Raw genomic sequence first — 14,788 nt, 5'->3', positions numbered from 1 at the left:
CAACCCCCTGCCCCAGCCCTGATCCCCCTCCCGCTCTTCAAATCCCTCGATCCCAGCCCCAAGCACCCTCCTGCACTCCAAACCTCTTATCCCCAGCCCCACCCCAGAACCTGCACCCCTTCCTGTGCCCCAGCCCTGATCCCCCTCCCACCCTCCAAAACCCTTGGTCCCAGCCCAGAGCACCCTCCTACAACTCAATTTCCTCGTACCCAGCCCCACCCCAGAGCCTGCACCCCCTCCTGCAACCCAACCCCAATTTTATGAGCATTCATGGCCCACCATACGATTTCTATTCCCCAGTGGGACCCTCGGGCCAAAACGTTTGCCCATCCCTGATTTAGAGCCATGTGTGATAGGCCTACATTAAAATAAAACAAAAACTAAACTGTCTGAACTAAGCTGTGAGACACTCACTGCACAGTCCAGAACCCATCCATCAAACAAACAGCAGCCTCCTAGCGGAAATACTTCCCACTTGGAATTTATTGTCTTATTCCAAATACCTAATATAAAACTACAGATAATGGATGGAGCCTCTTTAATATCTGGCCCATACTACTCAACCTTTGAGGCTAAAACTCAGGGTGAAATCCTGGCCCTACTGAAGTCAATGGCAAAATTACCACGGTCTTCAATAGGGTCAGGATTATACCCTCAATCTTTTTCTTTAGTTTAATAACGGTTACCTTTTTAAAATTTGGCCAAACACATAGCAAATGAAAACAGAGCTTGAGCCTCTAGGTCAGTGTAATGTAACCACTCCTAAAACAAACATCTGTCTGTGATGTAAACCCCTTAGGAAATCCAGATTCTGAGTCCATTAAAGAGATGAGGTAGTTTAGGCCCCAAATATAGGCTATTTTTTGAGGGGACAACTGTTGAAGAAAACCCATTTTTAAAATAATTATTGTGAAAATTTTAATAAAAAAGAGTGCATCGGGGTGTGTTTTGTTTCTGTACTTTAAATTATACATTCCTCTGGGCTTTTGTGAACAGAACTACCCCCACTACCATGAAAATAGGAAAGTAAAATTGACTAGAAACAGACTAGTCTCATTTCACTGCCCTGAGTGAAATTCCAAAAGTAAACAAATGTAAACAGCCAAATGGAAGAAAGAAAATTATAGCCAGGATCTTCTAAAAGCAGCTGCTGATTTTGGGTGTCCAACGTGAGCTGCTTTAAAGGGGCCTGATTATCAGAGGAGAGGTGTCAGCACTTCCTGAAAATCAGAGCTCTTTAAAGTGTCTCAAATTGGGCACCCAAAATCACTCGTCACTTTTCAAAGTCTTGTCCTAGATTTTTGGAAATCTGTTTTTGTAACCTATGGTGTTCTTTGTAATGCAAACAAAGGGATATTTAAAAACATATATATTTTCACCCTAACTTTACAACATTATTATTTTAACAAGTAGCTTGTGACATGTTCAGCAGTTTCACGCCATGTAAATGGGAGATATAATTGTAGTGGACAGGGCATTTCTTCAGTTTCAGATACAAAACTCAAGCTGTAGTTGTTTAGCCATTAGTACTTCATGTCATAAAACCTGGGGCTTCTGCTATTCTTGCACTGTGAATGGCAGGATTTTTACTTCTCAAATAAGCATGATTGTGGTAACTCTTCTTCAGGGAAAGCTTTAGGGTCTGAATTCTGACCATATGAGAAAAAGAAGAGAGAGAATCTGTACTTATATATGGGGTGGAGGTGACAGAGTTTTTTTATTGGTTTATTTTGTTTGTGGTTGCTAAATATTTTTCACAGTGATACTGTCTTAAAATGCTTGAAAAATAATTAAGGATGAGAATAGCAGTAGATGTATTTACTGTTGATGACAGGGAGCACGATTTTAATTATGGATCATTCAGATGAAACTTAATTTACCCAATGTATTGCTGTTTCTTAGGTTTGTATAAGGTACTTATCACCATAGCACATGAGTGCTGAACTTAGTGTATCACATAAATCTGCAAACACTGTACCTGTTGCATTTGGTAAGGGTCAGTTATTCTCCTTGCTATGGTTCCGTTGCTGTATAAACACAGCTACAGCCCGTAAGCAGGAATAGAAAGCATTGTGCTCTGTACACATGGTGGTCTAGTTCTTAGTGGCAGAAAATGTAAGATTGGTGGGGTGTATAATTCCTTCGTGTATTGAGAGCAGGACAGATCTCATTAGACACAAAACAGTCTTTAGGAAACCAAATTAATATAGAACAACTATGCCATTTAACATGGAGTAATTGAAATAGTAAGACAACATTTTTATATTAAAATGCATTAGTACTATAAGTGCAACGACCCATATTAGTAACATTCAGCAGCAAAATCCCATTCTACATCATCTCATGGTTAATAATTAATAAATCAGCAGGATACGCTTGAATAGGATTCCAACCCATGCCAAAAACTTCCCCATTTAAACTCCCATTCAGCAAAGCAGTTAGGCATACGCTTAATTAGATAATTTCCTTAAATGTTTTGCTGAATTGGGGACTATTAAACCTGAAACAGCACGTGTGGGTAAACATCAGCATCTCATCTATTTTAACAGATGTTTGAACTTCTCTCCTCTTCTGTACAGTGATGTCTGAATTATTAAATGAGTTATAAGCAAAAGTTATAATGCAGCCATAAGTAACGGCGCCTAGTTCTGGAAGCTGCGTAGGGATGTATAATAATCTGTTTTCATAAGAGGCTCTTTGACCCAGGGGAACCATAGCTTGCATTCTCAATGGGGCACTGAAACACACCGCACACGCATCACTGCAGAGTACAGCATTCCTGTTATTTTATATCCGCACATCTGCTGCCTATTTCTAAATACCCAAATAATGGCTGCTGTGTGCAGTGTATTGGCTTTTCTTGCAGTGATGCTTGTTGCAAGGCTTGCTGTCATGCACAGTTCAAATAACTGAACATGTAAACAGGGGGAAGGGATGTTGCTAATTATTCTTTCAGACTGTTTGGAATCTGTTGGTTTCTAATCTCATTTCAAATACCAAACTTTTGAGTTGCTTCAAATTGGCTTATACCATAAATAATCATTAGTCATCAAACGACTAAAACATTTGCTTGCTCCATATTCTTCATGGATGTTGACACTAGTAGACCATATTTCTGTCTCTGAGACAAAGCCTGATTTTGAATTCTATATTCAGGTATCTTTCTCACTGACTTCAGTAGGAGTTTCACTAGTTTAAGGAGCATTGTCTTAAGAATACGGATGCACAAAAGTGCAGAATGCATTATAATCCAATTCTGGAGCCTTAAAATCCAAGGCAAAGAGGAGTCTTTCTTCCTCACTTTCGCATGTGCAAAGTTACAACAGACTGAATTCCACTAACACCAGGCATCCTTGTGGTACCCCACAACAGTTAAAAGTCACGTCAGCGAAACAGCTGGAGTTTATCCTTGTGCAAGCCATTTGTTCTCAGAGTCTGCGTTTTCCCATGCTAGATCTCAGCATTAATATACCTTCCACAGAAGCTCCGGGACGGTCCATCATCGTTTGCCAGACGTGCTGCTCTTCCCCGTGAGAATCCATCCAATCAACTTCCTTCCCATTACTTATACCTGGCAATTGAAAAAACATGGAGAGTTTTGGCATGCTAGTGAGATGTGGCTCCTCATCTGTTTCAAGAAGGTATATGCAGTGTTGTTGTAGCCCTGTCAGTCCCAGGATATTGGAGTGACAAGGTAAGTGAGGTAATATCTTTTATTGAACCAACTTCTGTGGGTGAGCGAGACAAGCTTTCGAGCTTACACAGAGCCCTTCTTCAGATCTGGGAAAGGTACTAAGAGTGTCACAGCTAAACAGAAAATTGAACAGATAGTTTAGCATAAGTAGTTAGCTATGACACTCTTAGTACCTTTCCCAGATCTGAAGAAGGGCTCTGTGTAGCTTCAAAGCTTGTCTCACTCACTCACAGAAGTTGGTCCAATAAAAGATATTACCTCACCCGCCTTCTCTCTCAAGAGGGTACAGAAAGACAGCCTTCTCCTTCACTTCACTGCTGTGTGCAAGGCAGTACTATCAGGCATGTGCCTTACAAAAATTATGAATTTTTCCGGGGAGGAGGGTTTACATTTATCTACTGAGGGAAAAAAACCTGGCAGATCACAAAAGGAAAATAAAGAACAAAGAAACCAAAAGTATTTCATAAGTAAACGAACAAAGATTTTTAGAAATATCTCAAAAATAATCATGCAATAGAAAATGTAAAAGGTGATTTGTCAGCCTGGGTTTGGCTGGGGTTTTTTCTGGTCTTGTAAATCCAGCACCTCCCCATTGTGATTTTAAAAAAAAACTTTTACAAGTTTAAAAAACAAATAAATAATGTATATATCCTGAAAGATGTTGGATTTTTATCAATTAGCTGGAGACTAAAGTCCTCTTGGTAGCCACAAAATAGGTACACCATGGGCCTAACATGGCTCTATCCCACAACCATTGGCTTCCTAGCTGAGGAGGAATGGATGACTCTTTCTTCATAACTGCCCCTTCATCAGCCAGAAGCATTGCTGCTGAGTAACATGAAACTCTCATTTCTCACTCAGATGGTAAGAAGTGTGTCCATAATTCTCTCAGTCCCAGTTGGCTTTGGAAGCCTAGTTAAAGGAGGGTAACAAACTCATGTCTCTCACTGGATAGCATAAAGAAATAAGTTGCCTCTAGGCTACTAAGCCACTCTTTTTTCATTTCTCATAGTTCCTCTGTGCCCCATATTCACAACATTTCCATCCTTTACATGGCTATGAGACACGTGCTGAACAAAGTGATGATTCCCAGTCAAACAGAGCCCTTACCGCTTCCAGTGCTCAAACGGACACCTCCCAAAAAGATGTTACTGGAGAGTGACTCCTTGTCCCAGACTGTCAGTTCTAGGCAGACATTGTGTAGATCTGTAGGATTCAAGCTGCTGAAAGTGAAGCTGTGATTCCAGTGAGGGTTCACACTCTTCTTTATGACAGGAGTTTTATGTTTTGTTGCTTTGTTATTATCTGGGAGCAGATATCTGAGGGAGACAAATAGAAAGAAAGAGAAGAAAAAAAACAGGTAGATGGGACTTCAGGTCAGTCATATTTATCATTTGTATTACAAAAAGAAAAGGAGTACTTGTGGCACCTTAGAGACTAACAAATTTATTTGAGCGTAAGCTTTTGTGAGCTACACTTCACTTCTTCAGATGCATTCAGTGGAAAATACAGTGGGGAGATTTATATACATAGAGAACATGAAACAATGGATGTTACCATACACACTGTAACGAGAGTGATCACTTAAGGTGAGCTATTACCAGCAGGAGAGCGGGGGCGAAAAAACCTTTTCTAGTGATAATCAAGGTGGGCCATTTCCAGCAGTTGACAAGAACGTCTGAGGAACAGTGCTGGGGAATAAACGTGGGGAAATAGTTTTACTTTGTGTAATGACCCATCCACTCCCAGTCTCTATTCAAGCCTAAGTTAATCGTATCCAGTTTGCAAATTAATTCCAATTCAGCAGTCTCTCGTTGGAGTCTGTTTTTGAGGTTTTTTTGTTGAAGAATTGCAACTTTTATTAATGTAATCGAGTGTATTACAGTATCACCTAGAAGTCAGCCAAAATCAGGGCCCCATTGTGCTGAGTTCAGTACAAACATATAGTGAGAACTGTCCATTCCCTGATGACCTTTCCTTCTAAATAGACAAAACAGAGAAAGGATGGGAGAAAGGAAGCAGTATTATCTCCATTTTACAGATGGAAAACCAAGGCAGAGAGAGATTACCCCAAATCAGCAAAGCATTTAAGCACATGTTGAAATCCCACTGAAGTCAAGTTAAGCATATGCCGAAGTGCTGTGTTGAATTGGGACCCAAGTGACTTGAACAGGTTGTCTGGGTCAGAGACAGGAATTGAATCCAGCTCTCCTCTGCCCCAGGTTAAGGCACTGCTTTTAACCACAAAACTCTCAATTTCAGTGGGATTCCTCATGGAGAACAATGCTTCTCCATGTGAGTAAGAGTTTCAGATTCATGGTGAGAAGCAACACTATTCCATGATGATACACACATTTAACCTAACTTGGGCAAAAATAAGTGGTTGGTAGAGAAGGAACAGTAGCAGATTGTCCCCTTGAATGGAAATAAGCTTATGTTTACATTTATACCAGAGGCCTGATTCCTGGAAAAAACACAGAGCCCCTGATGCTATGAAGTCTGACAATTTTTTCAACTCCATAAGCCTTATATTTTTACCAGAGTACTCTTTTCTTGAAACTTTGTAAACACAATATATAATTTTCAAAGTCAGAGCAGTGGACAAACCTCCCTAGTCTGTACCTACCCTTCCCCCAGTACAGTTTATGGGTTCATCTCAGCTATAGAAAATATATTTTTAAAAACCTTGTAACCTGATGGAAAATTGTTTGTCCAAAGGAAATTGGTTCAAGCTCCACTTACATAAAACAACCCATGCCAGCAACAACAGATGTGTGTGATGAGCTAGCCAGAGACAGTCCACAGTGTCAGCAACAGCAATGTGCTGCCAATTCGTCAACAAGGGGCTCCAACAACAAAAATTCCCCTTAGCCTGGTGTAAACTCCATATCTCAAGTGTGTACGAGCTGCGGAGAGGAGAGTGAGGGACCAGACAATCTGTTTCTTTGTTTTCCTGTTTAAACAAAAACGCTTTTCTCATAGTCATAGCCAACCATAGAGAAAACAGCACTGAGCAAACCAACATAAAATAAGCCTATGGATTGCTCTTTGTGCCTAAAAAAATGTACTCAGTACATTGATCGTACAGCACTTGGATCGTGTGAATAGGAGGTGCAGGGTGAAAACCTTACAATGAATTCTGGGTATATCTGCCCCAGGAAAACTTGCAAAAATACATTTGTCACTTGAGACAATTTGAGCTATAGCAAAAGCAAAATATTTTTCCTTCAGAAATATTTTTATAACCTCAGGAACAATTGACCACTCTGAGAAGAATGGTTTAGCTGGTCCGGAGAGGAGGTGAATCCATATGGGGCATCAGGTTAGTGGTGAAACTTTGTCAAGGGTTTCACTTCAACAAACACACAACTATATGTAAAACAAGCAACTATGAAAGCTTTTATTGACAGGGAAAATGGCAAGGAGAAGCACTCTTGTCAGCTGTCCATATTTCACTCATTTAACACCTTGAGTGCCATTCTCACATTTATGATGACTCTAGTATCATCAGTCACATAGGATTATATTTATTTATACAAATGTAAGTGTGTTCCTATAGCAAATATTTTCTGCTTATTCAGGGATATTAACTTTGGACTCTAAATGCTAAAAGATAAATAATATAATGAGGCATATGTATACAGCAAAAACCTGACACATTATATATATGAAATCATATTGTATTACAGAAATGTATATATAGTATGTATACATATAGCACATGCTCATCTTTTTAAAAAAAAAGTTTTACCCTTAATGTCAAATTTCAAAGCCACATTTTGAAGTCTACAAAGCAAAATTAAAGCTCTTATTTAAAATCACATATTATGACCTAAATTTAAATATAGTGGACAAAGAGGTTAAACTCCATTTTGAGGTGCAAGTTCTTTTTCAGGAGTAAAGTTGAGTAGCTATCAGACAAAAATGATATTGATCAGATAAACTAGGATTTAATGCAAAAGCTAGTTTTACTCTTGATGTGCTATGCAAAACATGGGAAAGTAAAAATTACCCTTTAACAAATGTGTCAGAAGTGCCTCCTGACTTCACAGCTGTTAAATTCTTGGCTTCCTTGATGAGGACCTCCAACATACCCCCAGAAGGTAGCTGTGTCTTTCCTTTCTTTCCTTTTTTTAAACTCTTCTTTCCTGTACATAAGACAAACCAACAACAAAATCAAGAACTTCATACTGCAAAACCAGTTTGGAAATGTAAGCCTTTTTGGACAGACTCTGCCACTTGTTTACTTCAACAGGACCATCCGTGGAGTGAAGCACTGCTTGCGTTTACAATCTGGTCCTTTATCTGTAAACATGGTCGGGCAAAAGGAGGAGATCACCCCACACCCGGTAAAAAAAAATTGACTCAGATGTGGTCAATCCTTGACAGACATTACAGGGCTGGGTTGTCCTAAGTCTCCAAGTACAAATATGGAAGTACTAATACATTGAAGGGAAAAGGTCAAGTTTTCTTTAAATCCTCTCCTCTTCTCTGCTATTACAGATGGCAAATAATACATTCTGAGTTGTGGTGGCAAAGAAGAGCTCTTATCAGACAGCCTCCCCCCATAGGCAGAATCTGAAACATCTCTCTCAAAGCCTGATATACAGACATATATGGTACAAGTTCACTCCAGAAGAGATACCTTGCTGCATGGAGTTTTTTTAATGATTTAGTTAAGATCTAGATTAGTGAATATAAAAATTGTTCAGCTCCACGTGCTGGGAAGGGCATTCGTTCACAGCTCTGTTGTCACTGTGCTTTCTGAGTAAGATTAATACTTAAGAATTCAAGAAATCTGGGGCATACAAATTATTATATGCAGCAACTGGTTTCCTCAGACCAAAGACTACCAGATTATAGCAGAGGACCTTGGAATTTACTACTAATAAACTGAATGTAATTCATCTGAGAAAAGAGCCTATGCTACCAATGCTTGCAAAGTAGTATTGTCTCTTTTGGCAATAAATTTCTATTGTTCTCAAATCTCTCTGTCTATGGTCTGTATGTATACTGTGTGTCCAAGAACAGAATTACTATCTGGTCATTGCTACCTCTTTGGACGATCACTTCTCTGGACACTACTGCAGTACATGTAGTAACTAATAATATTTTCCTCCACAGAAACACTGCCCATTTCAGAGGACTATAATGGACCACCCTAGACAATTCTAATAGGATCCTCAGGGATATAATTACAGTAGGAGTAATGGGATGAAACTGAGCAAAGGAAATTGTAGACTAAATCATGTAAAAAGGTTCTGAACAGTGAGGTATGTATCAGTAAGGATGATCTCCTGAGAGGAACTGTGCTAGCCCCATTACTCTGATCATCCATGTACTGTTTAAAACCAGACTGCACAACAACTCAGGATTAGAGTATTGCTTTGGATAATAACTGTCCTAAACCATGGCTATTGACCAGCTGGGTCTTTTTAATGATGTCACAGCCATGCAACAACTCCTAATGGTGCATAAATGGCATCTCATTACTGGGGGCAGGGGAGCATCATCTTTCCTTTGAAAATTCCCTCAGATATAGGTGCCTAATTTATTTCCACAGAACTTCAACCTTCTGCAACTCTGTTACTTCATAACTCAGCTTTCATCATACAAGTTATTTCCAGTACTTAGAGGATGCTGCCATCAATGTTCATTTTACCTTGAAACTGTCCAAGGGGAAGCATTAGGTTTTTCTCAGGGGGAATGTAGTGTAAAACAACTATCAGCTCTCCTTTATACTGAAGCCCGATATCTGCTGCAACCTCCAGCTGATGGAGAGGAAAGAAAAACAGAAATCCAACTAAGCTTAATAATTCACCCATTCATTTTCAATTTTTTTCATTGTACATGTAAGCCATGATATATGCTTAAATAGGTCATGCCACTGCACAGTGCTCAGAGCTAATTAGCCCTCAGTGATTGAATATAGACAGCCACATTTTTGAAAATGTAATAGTCTAGGAAGTGCAAAAAGCTCAGAAGAACAGACATCACATGCCCTGCACTAAATGCTGTTCAGTAAACATAAACGGGAGAGGGAAATTCGGTTTGTTAGAATGAAGAAAAATTCCAACCCATGTCACGCACTGATTTACAGCAAACAAACAGGTCCGAGTAAGCTGGATATATAAACTGTAGCTAATTTAGGGCCAGATTCTAATACCCTTATTCATGTTGATTAGCACCTTACTCCATAACTAGCCCCATTGATTTCAATAGGATTATTGTTGGAATAAGAGGGCATAATCTGTCCCTGAAACAGAACAGAGATTTATGGATACAAATATTATTTCCCAAATGTCTTTTCCTCTTCTTCCCAAACATCATTTCTCAACATTCTGCACCTCTTTTTCCCCATTAAATTTCTAAATCCAGTCCAGAAGAAGCGTGCTCTATGCTTTTTTATAACATTATTCAAAAGCAATATTAGACTTATGTATTTTTTAATTTAAATAAAAAAATGAATTATAAACTCATTTTTAAAAACTAGCTGCTTTTGTAGGCCTCCCCTACCCATAAAATAAACCAATCATATATCAGTAAACAGTGATTTCTCCTAGAGAAATGGAATACAATAGAGAAATTGTTCATGAAATTTCATTAAATTCCCAATCCTGTGGAACATTTAAGTATGTACCTAACTTTGCTCACACCGGTAGCCCCATTGATGTCAATGGGACAACGCATACAATCAGAGTTTATGAATGTGCTTCACAAACTTGGAGCTTAAAGGTGTGTTGGATCCAGATACCTAGATCTGCGGGGCTTAATCTGCAGCAAGGGAGATTGAGGTTAGATATTAAGAGAAGCTTTCTAACTATAAGGAGGGAGAACTCTGAAATAGGCTTCTAAGGGAGGTTGTGGAATCCTCATCACTGGAGGTTTTTAAGAACAGGTTGGACAGACAAGTACAAGGTATGGTCTAGGATTATTTGGTCCTGCCTCAGTACAGGGAACTGGACTTTCTGACCTTTCCAGATCCCTTTCAGCCCTACAATTCTATGCCTATGATACATGAAGTGCTGCCCACTATGACAACACTGAGTATCAGGGCAATACGCTATGCCTGGAATTACATTCTGAACACTGCATCAAGATACTGCACTGCTTATGAAATAACTGTGCTGGTGAGAGCTTACATCCGAAACTTGTTCAGCTTGCCTCCTCATCCCAACTACTAGGTAAAGAATTTTACTTTCAGGAAAAGAAATAACCTCAGAAATATGTAAGGTGACATACAAAAGCTCAGCCTGCCTTTAAAGTTAGACTGCAGGTTAAGACACTATCACCTGATTAATAAAAATATTTAGGGCTAGATCCTGCCATCTGCTCATACACAGGGAGCGGCTTCAGAGGAAGGTGCAACAAACCCAATAGTGGACAATTGCAGAACAACCTGCCCATAGGGGAAAATTTCATTTTAATAATCCCTGTCTGCCAAGAAGCTTTATTATGCCCTGAAGCATGTGAGTTTAGTCTCACAATTTCCCTGTGAAGATGGTAAGAATAATTTCCCCCATTTCACAGATGGGGGAAATGAAGCACAGAAGTTAAGGCCCTAATTTTTAGAACTGACTTGCTCAAATTACCCAGGAATTAACACACACGTCTCCTGACTCCCAGCCCTGTGCTTTAACCCTAAAGCTATTCTCATGATCATTCTCATCTAACCACTCTCCCCTCAGAGGACTGAACATCCAACTCTCAGAGGACAAATGAATCTTAAAACGCTCAAATTCTTTCTTAAAACAGCTGAATAGCATCAGATTACAACAAATGTCAACCCTTAGCAAAGTTTAACTGGTATTCTTGTCAGAAACATGGAGTTCATATTGTAGGACAGTATTCTGCCTAGCATATGTATAAACAAACCAGATCTTTAATTCTGATTGAAATAATTTGTTATTCAGAAAAAAAATTTTCTTTGCTTACCAACAAACTGAGCTACACTTACAGAATCAGAGAATCATAGAAATGTAGGGCTGGAAGGGCCCTTGAGTGGTCAACTAGTCCAGCCCCCTGAGGTGAGGCAGGACCAAGTAAACCTAGTCCAACCCTGACAGGTTTTTGTCAGACCTGTTCTGAGAAGCCTCCAATAAGGAAGATTCTACAAACTCCCTTGGAAGCCTAGCCCAGAGCTTAACTCCCCTTGTGGTTAGAAATTTTTCCTAATGTCTAACCTAAACCTCCCTTGCTGCAGATTAAGCCCATTACTTCTTGTCTTACCTTCATTGAACATGAGAAACATTATCTTTGAAAACGTTATCCAGATCATCCTAGCGGGCAAATGAGACATATTCTAGTTCTCTTTTATTTGGTAATAATGAAGCAGAATTAATAGCTCTTATAATGAGTTTGGAAATAATCAGACACATTTCCTAGCTGGAATGTCTGAAATGCTTAGACTTGACTACTTTTTGGTCTGAGTGAAAGTGCTCCATCAGTGCCTTTATTACGATTTAAAAAAAAAAAAAAAACCAACACTTAAAATGATGTGAAGCAGAACAGAGACTGAGCAACAAGTCTTACAGTCTAGTAGTTTCACAATGTAACATTATGATCAACCTGAACACACAATGTGAGTGTATCTCATGTAAAATTCTCAATTCTAAATAAAAGCTAAATCCCACACTAGCCAGTACTGCTACAGAGAAATAGGAATGCTGACAAATATGTTCTCTGCTCCATGAATTGAGCCAGCCAGGGCAGGCTGTCATGGAACCAGCCTAGGGAAAGTGTTGCTCAGGATATTTTATTACTAGTAAAAAGGAAAAGCATTTGTCTCTAGCTCTTCAGGGTGCTGACTGCAGAAGAAGTTATTCACCAAGTGCAATAACGAATTGTTCTTTGAAATGTGTCCCCCTACTGGTGCTCCACTGTAGGTGTGCTTGTTTCCCTGCACTGCTGATTGTAGAACTTCGGTAGTAGTATCTGTTAAGCCTGCATGTCCACAGTCTCTCCCTTTGCCCCGCCACAAGGCTAGCCAGCGCATGTGGGCTAACCCCCCTCAGTTCCTTCTCTACTGAAGTCATAGACAAGAATTCTGAAGTAGAGGGGAGGAGGGTGGGTTGTGAAGCACCAAGAGGGGGACACATCTCGAAGAACCATCATTACTGCACAAGACAAATAACTTCTTCTGTGAGTAGTGTCCTTGTGGGTGGTCCACTTTAGGTGATTCCCAAGCAATATCCCAACTAGAGGGCTGGGGGGCTTTGGAGTCTGGTCAGTTAGATATGACAGCACTGTGGAGCCAAAGATGACATTGGAGGCAGAGTCTCTAGCAATTGCATGATGCTCTAAGAAGGTGTTGACTGATGCCAATGTCACCGCTCTACAGATTTCTGAGATGGGGACTTTCTTGAAGAAGGTGACGGATGAGGCGATGGGCCTCTTGAAGGGTGTACAAATAGTATCTGGAGGAGTCATGTTGCGAACTTGGTAACATTGTCTAATGCAGTTCGAGACTCATTTGGAGAGTCTTTGGGCTGATATTGCTGAGCCCTTGGATCTTTCAGCAACAGAGACGAAAAGTCTAGTGGACTTCCTGAAACCCTTTGTCCTAGCCAGGTAGAAGGCTAGGGCTCTCCGGACATCTAGAGTGTGTAATATAGCCTCCCTGTTGTCTCATGAGGGTTGGAAGGTGAATCAATTGGTTCATGTGGAACAGGGTGGTTACCTTGGGGATTAATTTTGGATGTGTCCTGAGTGTAACCTTGTCCCGAAAGAATACCATGTAGGGATTTGCCATCAGAGCCACTATTTCTCCTATTCTCCTACCCAAGGTGACTGCTGTCAGGAAGATCATTTTCACTGAGAGGTATGTAAGAAAACAGCTGGCCATAGGTTTGAAGGGAGGCCTAGTCAGTCCTTTCAATACCAGGGCTAGGAAGTCGGGGGTGTGGTAAAAAGTTTACTGTACCCCTGAGGAATCTTTTAGTAGTTGGGTGTAATAGCACTGAGTAGCCCTCTACTTGTTGATGGAAGGTTGCTACAGCTGTGAGGTAGACTCAAGGAGCTGAGAAATAGTCCTGATCTTTTTTAGAATCAGTCAAGGATCTTCGGAAGAGCTGCAGATGTCAGGGACATTTGTTGGACGGTACACCAAATCCAGAACCTGGGCCATTTTCGCAGGGAAGTATGGCATGTTGAGAACTTTCTACTGTGTAGTAATACCTCTTGTACCTTCTTTGAGCAGGAGTTCTCCAGATATTGGAACCATGAAGGAGTCACGCCTTGAGAAGAAAAATTCCCAGGCTGGAATGTAGAGTGTGCCCTTTGTTCTGCGAGAGGAGGTACAGAGTGGATTGGAGAGAGATTGGCACGCACTTTGTGAGCTGTGACAGGTAAAGGTACCAGGTCTGTCTTGGCCAAGTGAGAACAATCAGTACAACATGTGCGCCTCTTCATTTTATTTTGAACAGGACTTTCAACAGTAGGGGAAAGGGAGGAAAGGCATTGAGAAGGTCTCTGTCCCAAGGGAGGAGGAAAGCATCACCCAGGGAATGTTGGCCTATCCCTGCTCTGGAGCAGTAGCGTGGACATTTCTTGTTTAGGTGAATGGCGAACAGGTCTGTAGTTGGCGTCCCCCACTGACTGATTGGGCGAAGTACTGCCGGGTCTATCTCCCGCTCATGGTCGTGTGGGAAATTGGGGATTGAGACTGTCCACTATCGATTTTTGTGTTCCCGGGAAGTAGGCCGCAGACAGTGTAACATCATGGGAGATGCACCAGCTCCATAGTTTCATTGCCTCTGCACAGAGGGAGGGTAACCTGGGCTCCCCCTTGTTGACTGATGTAGTACATACAGGCTATGTTGTCTGTTAGGACTCTCGGGAGTGTTCCCTTGATCGGTGGCAGGAAATGGGCACAGGCATTCCTGACCGCGGTCATCTCTTCACATCAACCTCCTTAAGCGATCATTGTAGATGAGCACCTGCCAAGTGTTGTGAGATCATTTAAATGGGCACCCCATCGTATTAGCCATGTGTCAGTGGTGAGAAGCAATGGTGGGAGGGTTTGTGAAAAAGGGATCCCCCTGCAAACATTGGCTGGGCCCTTTTACCAGGCTAAGAAGTTTTTGACCTGAGTGA

At 40.7% G+C, this 14,788-nt stretch overlaps 1 protein-coding gene across 3 annotated transcripts in view; it reads right to left on the bottom strand.

The window, feature by feature from the left end:
• Nucleotides 1-270: 270 nt before the first annotated feature.
• The window catches only part of SYTL5 (synaptotagmin like 5), a 182,287-nt gene continuing 167,769 nt past the window's right edge, over nucleotides 271-14,788 (bottom strand). For all 3 annotated transcript variants that reach the window (XM_073358234.1, XM_073358241.1, XM_073358250.1), the window contains 4 exons: nucleotides 9,357-9,465; nucleotides 7,707-7,842; nucleotides 4,805-5,013; nucleotides 271-3,571 (listed from right to left, as the gene is read on the bottom strand). In XM_073358234.1, coding sequence (XP_073214335.1) covers nucleotides 3,429-3,571; nucleotides 4,805-5,013; nucleotides 7,707-7,842; nucleotides 9,357-9,465 — 597 coding nt within the window. In that variant the 3' untranslated portion in view covers nucleotides 271-3,428. The remainder of the gene's footprint in view (nucleotides 3,572-4,804; nucleotides 5,014-7,706; nucleotides 7,843-9,356; nucleotides 9,466-14,788) is intronic.

This window comes from Lepidochelys kempii, chromosome 1 (genome assembly GCF_965140265.1).
Source record: "Lepidochelys kempii isolate rLepKem1 chromosome 1, rLepKem1.hap2, whole genome shotgun sequence".
Classification (NCBI taxonomy): domain Eukaryota; kingdom Metazoa; phylum Chordata; order Testudines; family Cheloniidae; genus Lepidochelys; species Lepidochelys kempii.
The sequence above is the reverse complement of the archived record's forward strand: the minus strand, read 5'-3'. Positions and strand labels throughout refer to the sequence as shown.